Source organism: Schistocerca nitens, chromosome 6 (assembly GCF_023898315.1).
Source record: "Schistocerca nitens isolate TAMUIC-IGC-003100 chromosome 6, iqSchNite1.1, whole genome shotgun sequence".
In the NCBI taxonomy this organism is placed as follows: domain Eukaryota; kingdom Metazoa; phylum Arthropoda; class Insecta; order Orthoptera; family Acrididae; genus Schistocerca; species Schistocerca nitens.
In genome coordinates this window covers 126,832,639-126,848,688 of record NC_064619.1, presented here as the reverse complement: position 1 = coordinate 126,848,688, position 16,050 = coordinate 126,832,639, and the positions used below count along the sequence as shown (strand labels likewise).

Genomic DNA, 16,050 nt, shown 5'->3' with positions numbered 1-16,050 from the left:
CACGTTAACTGTGTAACTCTCGTATGCTACACTCGTTTGCTTACGGATATGATCACTCATTTTCAGAGATTACTTCGTATGTAGCTTCTCTGCCTTAGGTGTGTGATCTCACTGCTCAAAGCAGACGTGTTTAATCAGACACCAGAATTGACCCCATATATCTGTACTGTTAGTTTTATATTTGATTTGCATTTCATAAATGTTCTTACATACCGTAAGATCGCATCGGCTGCAGCCGACATAATGCAGCAATCTTCTTCTTCATGTGCCGTCTCCTCTAAGAAGGTTGGCTGTCATCATGGCAATTTCTGATCTTGATTTGGCCGATCTAAGGAGTTCTGACGTTGAACAGTTGTACCAATTTTTTAAATTGTCAATCCAGGATGTCCGTCTTCTACCCCTCGTTCTCTTCCCACAAATTTTCCCTTCTAGTATTATTCGCAATATTTTGTAATTTACTCCCCTAATAACATGGCTTAAATATTGTAGCTTCCTTACTTTAATAGTTTTAATTAATTCTTTTTCCTTTCCCATTCTTCTTAGGACATCTTGATTAGTAATCCTCGACACCCAACTAATTCTAAGTATTCTTCTATATGCCCACAGTTCAAAAGCTTCTAAACTGTTCATGTCCTTCTTTTTCAATGTCCACGCTTCCATTCCGTATAATAATTTTGAGAATACATAGCATCTTAGCAACCTCATTTTTGTGTTTAAACAAATGTCTCTCGAACAGAATGCATTTTTCATCTTATTAAAGATACTTCTGGCCTGTCCTATTCTCGATTTAATTTCTTCTGAGCTTTCAATCTCCTCATTTACAATTGTTCCGAGATATTTAAATTTACGTACTTGATCGACTCTTTCCCTATTGCTTGTAAGATTTTCTTGTTGGTGTGTTTTAGATATCACCATGAACTTAGTCTTGCTTACGTTAAGAGTCAAGCCAAATTCTTCACTTTTTTCTGCTACTTTGTCAAGAAGTAATTGTAGATCTTTGAGGTTTCCAGCTAGTAGTACAGTGTCATCAGCAAACCTAACATTGTTAATGTTTAGCCCATTCACTTTAATGCCAGCTATTTCATCTGATAGAGCTGCCTGGATTATGTCTTCTGAATACATATTAAACAATAAGGGTGAGAGAACGCAACCTTGTCTCACACCCCTCTTTATTTCTATATCATTCGATAATTCATTTTCTACCTTCACGGTTGCGGTTTGATTGTAGTAGAGGTTGTATATAATGCGGATGTCTTTCTTATCAAGTGTTTTCTTTTCTAACAATTCTATGAGATAATCATGACGAACTTTGTCAAATGCTTTATTATAATCCAGAAAGCACACATATAGTGGCTGGTTAACCTCCATACATCGTTGCGCTAATATGTTAAAAGCAAACAATGCTTCTCTTGTACCGAGGGAACTTCTAAAACCGAATTGTGTTTCACTTATACCTTCTTCTACTTTTTTGTATATTCGTTGGTGTATAACTTTTAGAAATATCTTTAAGGTGTGACTCATTAAGCTTATTGTACGGTGATCATTAAAAGTTTTGGCATTAGCCTTTTTGGGTAATGTAACAAAGGTAGATGTCAACCAATCCCTAGGAATAATTCCTGAATTATAAATATCATTAAACAATTGTACAAATATATCTATATGGTCTATTCCTAAGAGTTTCAGGATGTCATTTGGTATCTCATCCGGTCCAGGGGCTTTTCCTGTCTTCGATTTGTTGATAACATGTAATATTTCTTCGATATGCTTGGTCCTCGTTCTCCAATCATGTTATCATAAAATTTTTGATCTTTTCTTGTGTCTTCAAATAGTTCTTTGACATATTCTGTCCACCTGTCCAGTTTACCTTTAACATCAGGAATTATTTTGTCATTTTTATCTAACAATAAACTTGTACTTTTCTTTTTATTAAGTCCAGCTAAATCTTTAGCTTTTTTGTGTAAGTTGAAACTATCATGTCTTGTTTCATAACTCTCAATTTCAGAGCATTGTTCCTTGTACCATTCTTCTTTTGCTCGCCGTGTTTCTTTTCGTATTTCTGCATGTAATCTTTTATACTCACTTTCATCTCTATTTTAAGTATTCTTCTTTGTTCCATCAATTGTAATATCTTCTCTGTCATCCACTTCTTTTTCATGTTGTCGTGTTTGGTCACCATTGTGTTTTTACATGCATTATTTAATGTGTCTTTTATAAGTTCCCATTTGCCATCAATATCTTCTGTTTGATTATTCTTTATCCTAACTAATTCCTTATTAATCTCTTCAGAAGTCTTTTGTTTAGTCAAGGGGTCTCTTAGAATAATTGTATTTATATAGTCCTTCTTTTGTTTCTTTTGTATGGCTTTCAGTTTCACATGGAACTTTGCTACTAAAAGGTTATGATCAGAAAATATATCAGCTCCCGGATATGTTTTCACACCATGAATAGAATTTTTGTACCTCTTGTTTATAAGTATGAAATCAATTTGATTTCTGCAAACTTCTTCATTACAGTCTCTTGGTGATTTCCAAGTATAAAGTCTTCGTTTAGGGAGTTTAAAAAATGTGTTTGTAATAGACAGATTGTTTTCCTGGCAAAATTGTGACAGCAAATCTCCTCTTTCATTTCTTGTTCCTAAACCAAAAGGTCCAATAAGATCACCTTCACTTCCTTCACCTATTTTGGCATTAAAATCTCCCATGATGATAATAATGTCTCTGCTTTTTGAGGTTCCTATTGCTTGTGTTAATTCTTCATAAAATTTTCCTATTTCTTCTTGGTCTTTGTCGGCTGTTGGAGCATAGATTTGGATTAAATTAATATTTGTTTGTTTCGTTTGTAAATGTAGACTGATTACTCTATCTGAGATTGGTAAAATGCTTTTGACAGATTTACTAGCATACTCATCTAAAATTATTCCTACCCCATTCCTGTGCTGGCTATCAGAATTTCCCGAGTAATATACTTTCATGTTGTCAATGGTCATTTCTCCTGTGTCAGGCCATCTTGTTTCACTTACACCCAAAATATTAATTTTTAGACGTTTCATTTCTTGTATAACATTATTTACTTTGCCTGGTTGGTATAATGATCTTACATTCCAAGTTGCTATTGTTGCATTATTTTTGTATTTACTTGTGGCATTGTTCAAGGCTCTCCCCCCCGGAGATCCGAGTGGGGGAGTTGAAACTCCGGATAATTTGACATTGAACTCTGCCATGATGAGTTTTCCTGGGGATATCCATTGGATCTTTAATGCTGTGGTTTCCCGTTGCCTTCAGCATCCTATGCCGTTGACCACCCTTGGTGATTCTTCCGTCTTTAGGAGTGATTTCTCGCTCCAAGGACAAGAGGGTGCCCTTGCTCTACCAGCTCATCCGCCCTCTAGAAGGTCGTTGGCTTAGTAGAGGGTTCTCCTTATCCCGGGAGAAACTCGGTCGCCAGAGCCTCGTTAGTGTAGCAGGGGATACCACGTGCCGGAGAGGTTGACATTTGTGTGGGAGAGGCTATTGGTGACGCATCCCACACCTTACCCCCCAGCAATAGGCCTGCTATAAACCGGCAGTTCAGTCATTAGCAGCAGTTATCGTCTTGACAACACACAGTTGCTCAGCATGTTGCCAGCTCCAGCAAATGGGTAAAAAATGCCTTTTTACTTTGGTCTTTGTATATTTTATCCAAGACTGACTTCCCTAATTACCAATCATTTTTATGATTGTTAAAGTGCAGTCATCATGAAGAAGGCCTACTATCTCTGCCAAAATTGGTCATTTAGGTATATGATATTTTGCGATTGTGACTTTCTTCATAACTACTTAGAGAAGTGTTGTGTAACTGCAGAAGAAAAACTTGTACCTTCTTGGAATTAAGAAGCCACTTCAGCCGTACAAAAAGTTTAATACAGGTGAAGTGGCTTCTTAATCTCCAAAACTGTAGAACAGTTTGTAGGGGGAGTGGTTCTAAAAATTTACCATCTGACAGGCCACCATTTTGTTTAGACACCAAAGTTCATATTTGGGGCACCAGGAAGAAAATCTTGCAAATTATATTGTTGGATTTTACTGAGAATTATTCATTTCTCATTAAAGATGCCGTTAAAGGGTTTTCCTTGGTATAATAACCAAGCCACACCCTTTGTGATTTACTTCGGTGGAACAGAACATCAGTGACCGTATTGTTAGTGACTGCCTCAGTCATGATACCAGTGTAGGTCGTGCATTTGTAATGGGACTGATTAAATATTTGAGGGTAACGATAGGAGAAATGAAGCTCATTTACTACTTTCATGATTAGTCTGCTACTCAACCCAAGTAATTTACCAGTTTGTCTGCACAAAAATAACTCGGGATCTTTCCTCAGTGGAATTTATTTCGAACCAGCCATGGAAAATCTCCTTGTGGATGGAATTAGAGGAACAGCTAAAACATTGGCAGCTCGTCCTAGTTTGTAGAGGCATTTAGATAAGCAAATATCTGGATCTGTTAAAGGTCTGCAATGACAGCATTACAGGTATCTTTTTACACAGAGAGAAATTGAACAAATTCAATTTGAATAGGAAAGATGGTTTGCCGAATGCCACACAATTGCTGGGACAAAGAAAATCACTAGTATAAGCCCAGTGGTTTAAGAAAGATGAGAGTAAGCAGAGTTTCCAATGATGTCGCAGCATTTGCAATCAAAACCTTTAACACAGATGAAGAAATTTCAGCTGTTTCAACCACAAACTTATAACCCGTGCTTTATGGTGCTTATTATATATGACAAAGCTAGGTTAGTGGGAAGTGTAAAAGTACCTTGGTCAACTATGTCCCCATCATTCTGCCCATTCCTTCCACTGACCATCTACTGAAGATACTTACTGGATACCAGAACAATACATACTTGAGATCATAAAAGCACCATCAACATTATGAGGAAGGCAATTTATTTACTCAGAATGTGAACGAGACAGTATTGGCAATTTATCTGAACTGGAAAAGAATTATTCCAGTCTGTAGTGTGTTAAAAATTCTTTCTTTCTGGGTTTTCCTATTTTTTATTGCAGTCAATTGCTTGAAATTAATTTACACATAACTATACTTGTATTTTGAATATAATAGAGGGAAACATTCCACGTGGGAAAAATATATCTAAAAACACAGATGATGTGACTTACCGAACGAAAGTGCTGGCTGGTCGATAGACACAAAAACAAACACAAACGTACACATGAAATTCAAGCTTTCGCAACAAACTGTTGCCTCATCAGGAAAGAGGGAAGGAGAGGGAAAGATGAAAGGATGTGGGTTTTAAGGGAGAGGGTAAGGAGTCATTCCAATCCCGGGAGCGGAAAGACTTACCTTAGGGGGGAAAAAGGACAGGTATACACTCGCTCGCTCGCTCGCGCGCGCTCGCGCTCGCGCGCGCGCGCGTGTGTGTGTGTGTGTGTGTGTGTGTGTGTGTGTGTGTGTGTGTGTGTGTGTGTGTGTGTGTGTGTGCGCACACACGCACACACCCTCTCCTTCCCTCTTTCCTGATGAGGCAACAGTTTGTTGCGAAAGCTTGAATTTAGTGTGTATGTTTGTGTTTGTTTGTGTGTCTATCGACCTGCCAGCACTTTCGTTCGGTAAGTCACATCATCTGTGTTTTTAGATATATACTTGTATTTTTGTTGACATAAAAGTGGTTTTCAAGGTTTCTACTTTCTGCTTACCCCTTAGCCCTTTGCTGCGGACGAGTTAACTCATTATGACCTGCCGCTTTCCAGGTGCTGAGGGTGTGTTTTGAATGCTTTCTCTGGGTTTCCCTTAAGTGTTAATGACTTGTTTATGTATCCTGTTTTGACATGTACCATACAACAACATACCTCTGTGTGCTGACATTTGCAAAAACCCTCTCTTTGATGTGTTGTTTTACGATGATTGCTATGATGTACAGGGGCAGAATTCTGCATGCTGTGTGCGTTTGTTGGCCGGATATAAAAACTAGTAATCCGAGAATGAAATACCCTTCTGCTCTCAAGTATAAATAAAAACTTCTAAATTTCATACACAGCAAAGTATGAGCCAAAATAAGCCATATACAAAGATTATCCAATGCCTTTTTACCACTTAAGACTCTTGAAAATTTCATGCAGCACTTTATTTAGTTTGCGGAATAGTAACTGTGACAAATAACGAAAAGAAATTCAGTTCTTTCTCGAGCAAAGATATCAAAGGTGCGCAAAAATCAAATTCTTTTCGCTGAATAGTTTTCTTAAAATTGAATAAGTTCTTCATAGTGGCCAGAATGCTCTCTCTCAGCAAAGGTAGCAGCATTTGACGAGCAGTATTGTAACAACAAAGCCTCTCTCAGTACGGAATGTGAAGAGCACTCTTCACTGGTCAAAGGGTTAATGTCTCATTTGAGCATGCACACCATGTATGAAAAGTAAAAATTTTGAACAGTGTTTTTCCAGTCAGTAGCAGCATGCATAAAAAATTAAACTATATAGCTTCTGAAGAACAGTTGAGATACAGGTCCCTGAAATTAAACACAGACAACAGTTGTTCTTGCAGCATATTTCGTATCCTTCCAAACTTCATTTTATTCTTGTCTTGCTGGGGATAACTTGAAATTCTTCCCCGCTCTAAAATAGTAGTTTGGTAACTAAGTAGCAACCACTGTTAGTATCTGTGTTATTTGTTTTGTACAGAGTGGTCACACCTGGGTAGTTCTGTGGTTTTATATTTTATTGTTTAATATTGATGAATTAAGAAAACACTAACTTGCCATCTAAAAATTATTTTTCAGATTACATTGGAGGCTATGCGCTCAGACATTGATGAAGTTGCTCTGCAGGGAATTGAATTCTGGTCAAATGTAAGTGATGAGGAAGTAGATTTAGCAATTGAAGATAGTGAGGCTGCTGAAATTGGTAGACCACCTCAGAGAACATCAAGGTTTTATGCCAAGGGTGCTCTTCAATTTCTTGTACCTGTGTTGATGCAGAAGTTGACGAAACAAGTAAGTTGTGCATGTGCATTCCTGGTTGTCAGTTCCCGTAAATTTTTGTTAACATTTGAATTACAAATTGCAGGAAGAATTTGATGATGATGATGATTGGAACCCGAGTAAGGCAGCTGGGGTGTGCCTTATGCTTCTTGCTACATGTTGTGAAGATGACATAGTTCCATTTGTCCTTCCATTTGTCAAAGACAATATAAAAAGTACTGATTGGAGGTACAGGGATGCAGCGTTAATGGCTTTTGGTGGGTGTTTGTGCCTATTGATTGTAATTGTGACGAACTATAAACACTTTTAAACCAGGAATGTCAATTCTGATTTCCATTGCAGGTTCTATTTTAGGTGGCTTGGAACCAAAAACCCTGAAGCCACTTGTAGAGCAGGCAATGCCAACATTAATAGAACTTATGTACGATAGCAGTGTTGTTGTGAGAGACACTGCAGCATGGACTTTTGGGAGGGTGTGTGAAATAATACCAGAGGCTGCAATCAATGAAACATATTTGAAACCTTTGTTGGAGGCACTTGTGAATGGACTTAAAGCAGAACCACGTGTTGCTGCAAATGTCTGTTGGGCATTTACAGGATTAGCAGAAGCAAGTTATGAACAAGCAGTAGGGAAAGAGGAACAGACACAACCAGAAACCTATTGTTTGTCACATTATTTTGAGTTTATTGTTCAGAGGCTGTTGGAAACTACTGACAGAGCTGATGGTGCACAGGTTAGTTTTTACAAAATGGTTTGACAATGTGATAATTCAAACATTGATGACAGTTTGTTTTGTTACATTTTTATCTTCTTACAGGCAAATCTTCGCTCAGCAGCTTATGAAGCATTAATGGAAATGGTTAAAAATTCTCCAAGGGATTGTTACATTACAGTGCAAAAGACAACAATGGTTATTCTTGAGAGACTGCAACAGGTTTTGCAGATGGAAACGCACATACAGAACCATAGTGACAGAGCACAATATAATGATGTGCAAAGTCTGCTTTGTGCAACACTACAGGTTAGTGTGTGTGTGTGTGTGTGTGTGTGTGTGTGTGTGTGTGTGTGTGTGTGTGTACAATAAGACGGTCTTTTAAGAATGGGGCAGGTGGTTGGCTGTGGTATTGGATAAGCAATCATCTCGGCATTTGCCTTAGTAGTTTAGGGAAACCCAAATCAGGATGTGTAACCAGGGCATCTCCGTCCTACTGAATATTAGGTCAGTGTTTCACCAGCTGCATTGCTTCATTTGGTCGGTGCATAATGTATGGTGTTCCTTGATCTGTACACAAATGGTTTCTAGTAAATCGTAATATGAAACTCGGTTCTGGCCTCCATTGTTGAACACAGGTATTGTGTGATGTGTAATGGCTTTGTAGTTTTTTTTTTTTCTGCTTAAGAGTATTTGACAAAGTACTTTAGCAGACCATTGTGTATTGTTACAGATTAGTTTTAAATATTGTTTTCTCAGTTTTTCTTTTGTTGTCTTTGTTTATTCCTGTGTAGTCAAATTTCCAAAAAGTGATTTGCTGCTTGTGTGTTATCTCCTCTGTTCAAATTTTCTCGCTGTAGGCATTGACTGCATATTATGAACATTCGTTTCCTTCCTCCTCCAACCAGTGAGATAATTTGAGATTTTCAGAGGACAACTCATTATGGAATTTAAATGTTGAACAGATTAGAATACATAGCAGGGTTAGTCATAAAGTGATGAGGTGTTTAAAGACTTACAGAGAGAGGAATGTCAAAGTTTGGAAATAACATTTCTGCGTCTACTTAATGAATAGTTTGATGGAGCTAGCTTCCTTTCAAACTAAATGCAAGTGTGCAAAACTTTCAGCATTCCTGCTATTTTAGCGAATGCATTTCTTTTTAAAATATCAGATAAACAATTCTTCTTATGGTTAATGCTCTTGTAAACATATTGACAAGTATTTCTTTGATACATTAGTGTATTGATTATTTATCCGAATGTCAGTCAGCTGAGTGACCGCTCAACAGAACTGTCACTCACTTTTGCGTGCTGCCATCGCCCAGCTACAGGCTGCCCACACCCTGTCACCATTGCTGAGGTGCCGACAATAGTAACAGTTTTGCTGCCTGCTATGATCATGTGTTTCAACGTTTCTGCATGATGTAAACTTGAGATATAAAATTTCTAAATGTAAATGTATTGTCCTTTCTAGGAGAGATAAATGAGAGATTTATAAAAGGTTAGAGAAAGGTGAATTAGCAACATAGTTACCTAATGAGTAAAAGTTTGGTAAGTTGACAATTAAGGGTGTAAAAAAAGATGAGCATCACAAATGTCATATGATTCTACTGATGGATCAAAATGTCTTAAAACTACAGGAGTCACTGCAAACATGGAAATAGATGAAGCTGTCTACAAATGCTTGCACAAAGATCACAAGGAGAACTTCCCTCTGGTCACATTCTGTGTGAAAAGGCAATTCAATTTTGATGAAAACCTTGGAGGACCTATGCATTATATAGCAAACATGCGTTGGATAAAATGCTTAATGAAGACACAGCATCCATGAGCTTCGAATACAAGGAGAAAAATTCTTTGCTGATTCTTTCCATATCAAGCTAATGGGAGTTTCGGGGCAGAAGAGTGTGCTCTTGAAAATGTTACAATAGTGGTAAAACTGAGCTCATTTGGAAAGCTTCGCCAAGAAAAAGTATCTTTGCATAATGAATTAGCAGCACATTGTCCTGAAATAAGCAAGGATTGTAGTAATGCTTTAGCTTTTGCTAATGCTACTGGTGGCCACTGACTGCCTATGGTGGTCATTGTTAAAAGTGGAAAAACTGTGTTATTTCAAACACGTTAGTATGTCTGTGATGCCTGTTGTTTACATCTCTCAAAAAAGCGCATGGGTGAATAGTAAAATTTTCATAGTATGGTTTATGGATGTTTTCTATACACTCTGTAAAAGCTTATCAGTTTGGCAAAAGGGAGAAAATATTGCTGTTCCTTCACAATGCTCCAACTCATCCATGGTGATATTTTAAATGAAAAGGATGATCTCATTAAAGTCATGTTTCTTCCATCTTAAGTAACATCTTTATTACAGCCTGTGGATCAAGACGTTACTGAGAGTTTCAAATGGTACTGCAGAATATAACTGTTATTTAAGTTAGTGTTATGAATTGAAGAGGAGGGAGAAGAAAACCTGTTCATAAATCATGAAAATATTGATTTGAAAGATGTCCTACATAATTGCAGCAGCATGGAATAGTGTGCAGGAACAAATGTTGAAAGAGCCTGGTATATAATTTTGGGTGTGGCAGAAAGTTCTCGATATGTAATTGAAAATTACAAACAAAATGGTATGACTGAAACACCCATTATCCTAAAAGAACTCGATAAATGTAATGAAGTCGACGTTCAATAATGGATGAGTGTTAAGACAGATCCAGAGCACCAAATCCTGCAGGGTAGCGAAATTGTAAACCTTGTCACTGATAAGGCAATCCTTTGGAGTACTCATATCACAACCTTTAGTTCATTCAAATATGAGAACATTCTATTTACCACTTCCCAAGGTGCAATATAAAGATGGTTCAGAAACCTATTCACACCATTCATAAGTGATCTGACCACTTCACAGTACTGTAAAAAAATGAAACACCTACAGCCATCCTTATGCTCTTTATGTAGCTACTAGCTACAGCACTTCAGTCCGTCATTTTCAGGCCTTAGTTGATGTTGAAGGGTTTATCATGAACCATACATAAGCTGCATCAGTGGCCAACATAAACTGTTTATGTGAACGGTCATGGTCCCTAAGACCTCCAGCCAGGAAGATGGCCATACAAAAACTTCACAGTACAGTATTTCCTCAGTTTAAACCCCCCCCCCCCCCAACTTTTTTTTGTGTGTAATAAATTCACAGGAGACTTTGATGGAAGACACGAAACATTTGCATTGTCCATTGTAAAATTTTCTGTTACTTTTCTCATGTACGCGCATGTGTTACCATTTTTTTCTTTTTGCCAGCACGATCTCATCAGATTTCCATTTCCACAATACAATTATTACCTCCAGTTGTTGAAAGAGAAGAGTCTTCTAGTGATGTGACCACTTTACGAATCACTTTCCTTGACTTAGATGTGGTAAGCCATCTACATATAATATTAATTGTACTTCAGTACTGATGGTGCCACAGAATAAGTATGTATCAGTATTGTTAAACTATAAAAGAAAATTTAGAAACTTCATGCTCCGGTATCAAGGAGCTTGCCTGAGCCTATACAGAGATTTCTCAAGTTTGGAGACCACAAGATTCTTTGTGTCAGTCAACAGCCTCTCATGTACTTTCATATAATTTCCTGGATGCGCATGCATGCTGTGTGTGTGTGTGTGTGTGTGTGTGTGTGAGGAAGGCAGCCTTTTGGCCAAAAGCTCACATTGAGCTGTCTGCAACTGTCTCCTCTGTGTGACCCTTTTGGAGAAATGTCATTACTGCAGATAAGCACACATAAAAAATACATTATCTTTGCTTTTGGAACTAATTCTTTCATTGACTAAGAGAGGTGGTGGATTGGTAAGAAGGAAGGACAGGTCACTCAGATGCCAGGATGATGGGGACCCACCTGTTGTCATTCATCCTGAGTTCAGAGTGATCTGTCCTTCCTTTTCATCAATCCCTAAACCATCACCCTCTCCTACCGAAGGAAGGAATCATGTAGTTGTTAGATGCAGGTTACAATTAACCGTACAAGCACATTCAATAAATTGCCACAGATGTGGGTGTCTTATCGTCTTTGGAAACAATTCTTGTGTTAATTTCGACATGTTTCTGGAATTCCTGGTCGTTGTCATTTAAGTAAATGTATAGTAATGGTTTAGAAGCCACGTTTTACCATTAAATCATTTTTGTTTCTAGCTCTTACAAAAAAATTTGTATTTGGTTTTGCTTTGAAAGTATGAGGTTTTCAGATGGTGAACATAATCTGCTAAGTTGAAGGTGGTTCAGCATCTTGAGCACAGGAAGTAAATAATATCACAGTGTGATGTCCATTTCGTGTTCACTCATTAAATGATTCCCGGCCGGGTTGGGGATTTTCTCTGCCTGGGGACTGGGTGTTTGTGTTGTCCTCATCATTTCATCATCATCCTCATCATTTGTGACAGTAGTTAGTGGACTGTGAACAAATTGGGACTTTGTATGGGCGCTGATGACCGCGCAGTTGAGTGCCCCACAAACCAAACATTATCATCATCACTTGTTAAATGATGGTGAATAAACCACTATAGAAAGTACAAAGCTTTTGGTGTGATCTGATAGTAACACAAAGTGTCTAGTATAATCATCCCATCTGACTAAAAGGTTCATGTGCTAGTTCTTAGCATTACGTGGATGGTTTGCATCTGTGCTGTTCAGTCAATTAGGAGATTTCAGATGTTTGCACTAGTACTCGGAATGAAAAGTTATTGGTATCTTTGTGTTAACATAAGATGAAAAAGTCAAGAAGGTATTGATTGCACATGGTTTGTGAAAATATTGGATTATGATCAGTTGGAAATCAAAGAATATGTATTGTAAATTACTGTTTCCTATTGAGTCCTTATGATATTGCCAAGCAAGTCTTGTATTGGCCATTTTAGAGGAATCAACTAAATTTTCCTGGAAATAAGTTTTTTAATTTTTTTTAGTGGTAAAATTTGCTTAAATCCAAGATAGTTATACTGTATTCTGAATTGGCCAAATTAATTTGTCAATAAGTGATCAAGTTTCTTGATGATGGTGTTATTCTTTTTTAGAGCGTGCTGAGGAAAGTAACTTCAGAGGATGCACCCCAAATTTCTGATGCTATAATGACGGCACTGCTTCAGATGTTCAATTCAAACTCTTGTAAATCTGGTGGTGTACAGGAAGATGCACTGATGGCTGTGTCTACTCTAGTTGAGGTTTTGGGTGAAGGCTTTATGAAATACATGGATGCATTTAAGCCTTTCCTTTGCCTTGGCCTAAAAAATCATGCTGAGTACCAGGTATCATGTGTTTGGTTTATACTATTTTTACCTACTTTCCTTAAGAAACTTTTTAATGCCTGTCAACAATGTAGAAAAAGACAGGTTGCTACTTACCGTAAAGAAGACAAGTCAAGTTGGATGAAAAGTTATTGGTACCTTTGTGTTCAAAAGTCAAGAATGTATAAATTTCATATGGTTTGTGGAATTATTGGATTTTGATCAATGGGAAATTCCAGAATATGTGTCATAAATTACTGTTTGCTGCTGAGCCCTTCTGAAGTTGCCAAGCAATTTTTATGTTGGCAACTGTCTAAAACTTGACATGTCTTCTTTACAGTAAGTAGCAATCTGTCTTTTCTTACATTGTAGTTATTCCTAACTGAAATTTCTGTTTTTACTTCATGTGTTATTGTGCAGGCAAATTAATCTGTTTTGATTATTTTGACATAAGATAGGTAAAAAAATCTAAATTGTCCTTCTATATGCAGATGGATGCTATTGATGAACTTAATATCATCATTTTACCATTTTCATTACCACATGCAGGAATATACTACGGGACTAAAGCCAAAAATGCAAATCACGTATTTGAGTTCTGATTTCAGGGTTAGAATGATTTGGCCAAAATTTATGCACAGTTGAAAGTTGCTCTGTTCAGCAGCTGGCAGCTGTTGCAAACGAGTGTTGGAAGCACTGTCTTTCCCATCCCCCCCTCTCTGTTAAAGAAATATACCTGAAATAATCAGAGATTGTCTTAGTATTATTTACTCTCACAAATTCTGTTTCATCTACAACATATCAGTTCACTTGACTGTGTTATGTACTAAGTACTCTGTACAATCAAAGAAATTGTACATGGAGCATCTGGTGTGAAACACCCACCCATCTGACCAAAAAGTATGTAGTGCTGTCTGAAACGGGCAGTAAAACCTGAGTGAATGTGTGAAATTTCTGTTTGGAAAGCATTCTACACTCCATGTCAGGTCACAGCAAACACATGAAGAAAGGAGTTAGTTAACTGTCATTAGTTCAGATGGACGGTGAATAATGGTACCTCATAGGGAAGTGATGGAAAGGGGAACCATGTCACTATTCAGCATTAAGAGAATCATACTAGTAGCAGTTTTGGGCAGAGGATGATAACTGCCTCTGGCTTCTGAGATCAGAAAAAAATCAGTTTGACCTGCAGAAAAGGTGGAGACAAACAGCTGTGCTCAAAGTGTTTAGTTGGAGCTTACAGTTTGTAACATTTGTCCCAGAAATTACTCCTCTTCCAGTTTTGATTTAAATGGGGGGCTGGAACCAGATAAATCAGGGTCAATCCAAAGTTAAGTGGTCCAATAAAAATTAAGTTGGTTGCTTGACCATTTTTAAGTATCTTAATTTTTTTTGTATGTCATCACCCTATAATTGAGAAGTTCAAAACAGTTTTTAAAAAAATTTTACCTTTCACGTTTACTGAATGGCGACCATTTTTGTTTGTAAGTGCGTGACAATGTTTCAGTTTAGAGACATTAACAAAAATATGAATATATCTGCACTGGGTTCAGTTAAAACATTGCAATTGACATGATTGTTTTCAGAAAAGTGTCTTCTACAACATTGTCTGTTACGCAAAATACCCTAAATTCAAAAATAACCAGTCAAAATAACCTCCAAAGTTTGGTATCCCAATTTTGAAACATCCACTCTTTAGGCCAAAAAAAAATGGAGTGATTTATGAGAGTATTTTTTCCTATAGTTAGATATCATACACTGCTAGCCTCATATAGATCAAGAACACTTACAAATGTTTCCTTAATTTCTTATGAATTTTCGAAATTTGATAATTTTCATTTTTTGTAGAGTTTGGGGTTAGATATTTAAGGTGGTACTGAATATAAAAATATGATTTTTGCACAGTTTTTACACCTGTATGATAGCAACATACTGTAAAAATTTTAACATTGATATCTGACTGTGAACAAAGATATGAATTTTTGAAAATGAGGAGATTCATATTAATCTAAAAATGATCTTATGGCTACTGCCTATTCATGTGTGATATTGGCGGTATATATTCAATTATTATTGAAGTAAGGTACTGAATTTTGTACAAAAAGTGAAAACATCACTGAAATTGACATATTATTTTGACGTACTTAAAATAAATATTTTCAATTAACATCCTTCGAGATGTGTTTGTTCCTAAACCTGGAGGTGAATGTTGAGAATATTTATTTCTTCAGACAGCTTCTGTGATATAGAATAAGACATGCCAGTTCGCTGTGGTAAGTTCAAGCACTGAAAGTTTCCTTAAAAATAATTTTCATTGGTATCCAAACTTTGCCCGCGAAAGGCAAAGGTCCCGAGTTTGAGTCTTGATCCGGCACACAGTTTTAATCTACCGGGAAGTTTCATTATTCTAGCTGTCTGACATATGAAAATATCCCCCTTATCTCATAGAAAACACTTTTCTTGATCTACATACATCTTTGTGCCCGCTGGTACTAAATTGTCTAGTGATCACTGATACCATTGTCTACGTGAACATCTTCAAAGGGGTTGGGTTGCCAGCAATACTAGTATATTTTCATAATGAATAGTGTGCTAAACTATTTGTTTTATACGATTTTCAGAAAAAGCTTTTGTAGCTGTTTCACAGAATGTTTTCTCTCATCCAGCACTTGTGAAGTTTTTCTTACCAGTTAATTGTGGGATGATTAAAATCAACTCTAAATATTACAGAACATGATGAATACATCATAGCAATTTAAAATTTGTGTTGGATTCGAATCCTGGTGTAAATTAAGTTAGAGTTCCAATCTTCTGTAAATTTTCAATTTCCACAACACATTCATTCACTAGATCTCAAGTTCATCACTGATATTTCGCATAGGATGATTTCATCATCATCAATCCATTCATTTTTCTTCAGTGCTTTAATTCAATTTATATTCAGAAAGTGTATTTTTAACTGGGAAATCTGGGAAGAACCCAGGAATTTTTTTCCTTGTGTGCGTGTACACCCTGCTTATTTATTCCAATTAGTTACTCTATTTTTCTTATGTTCATGGATATGAAGATGGTTTGATGGAACTAGAAGAGTTGT

At 36.9% G+C, this 16,050-nt stretch overlaps 1 protein-coding gene across 2 annotated transcripts in view; it reads left to right on the top strand.

Moving 5' to 3' along the window:
* LOC126263711 (importin subunit beta-1) overlaps positions 1-16,050 on the top strand; it is a 60,476-nt gene that overhangs the window by 19,867 nt on the left and 24,559 nt on the right. For both annotated transcript variants that reach the window (XM_049960853.1, XM_049960852.1), the window contains exons 7-11: positions 6,772-6,984; positions 7,058-7,229; positions 7,315-7,706; positions 7,791-7,994; positions 12,747-12,977. In XM_049960853.1, the coding sequence (XP_049816810.1) occupies positions 6,772-6,984; positions 7,058-7,229; positions 7,315-7,706; positions 7,791-7,994; positions 12,747-12,977 (1,212 nt within the window). The remainder of the gene's footprint in view (positions 1-6,771; positions 6,985-7,057; positions 7,230-7,314; positions 7,707-7,790; positions 7,995-12,746; positions 12,978-16,050) is intronic.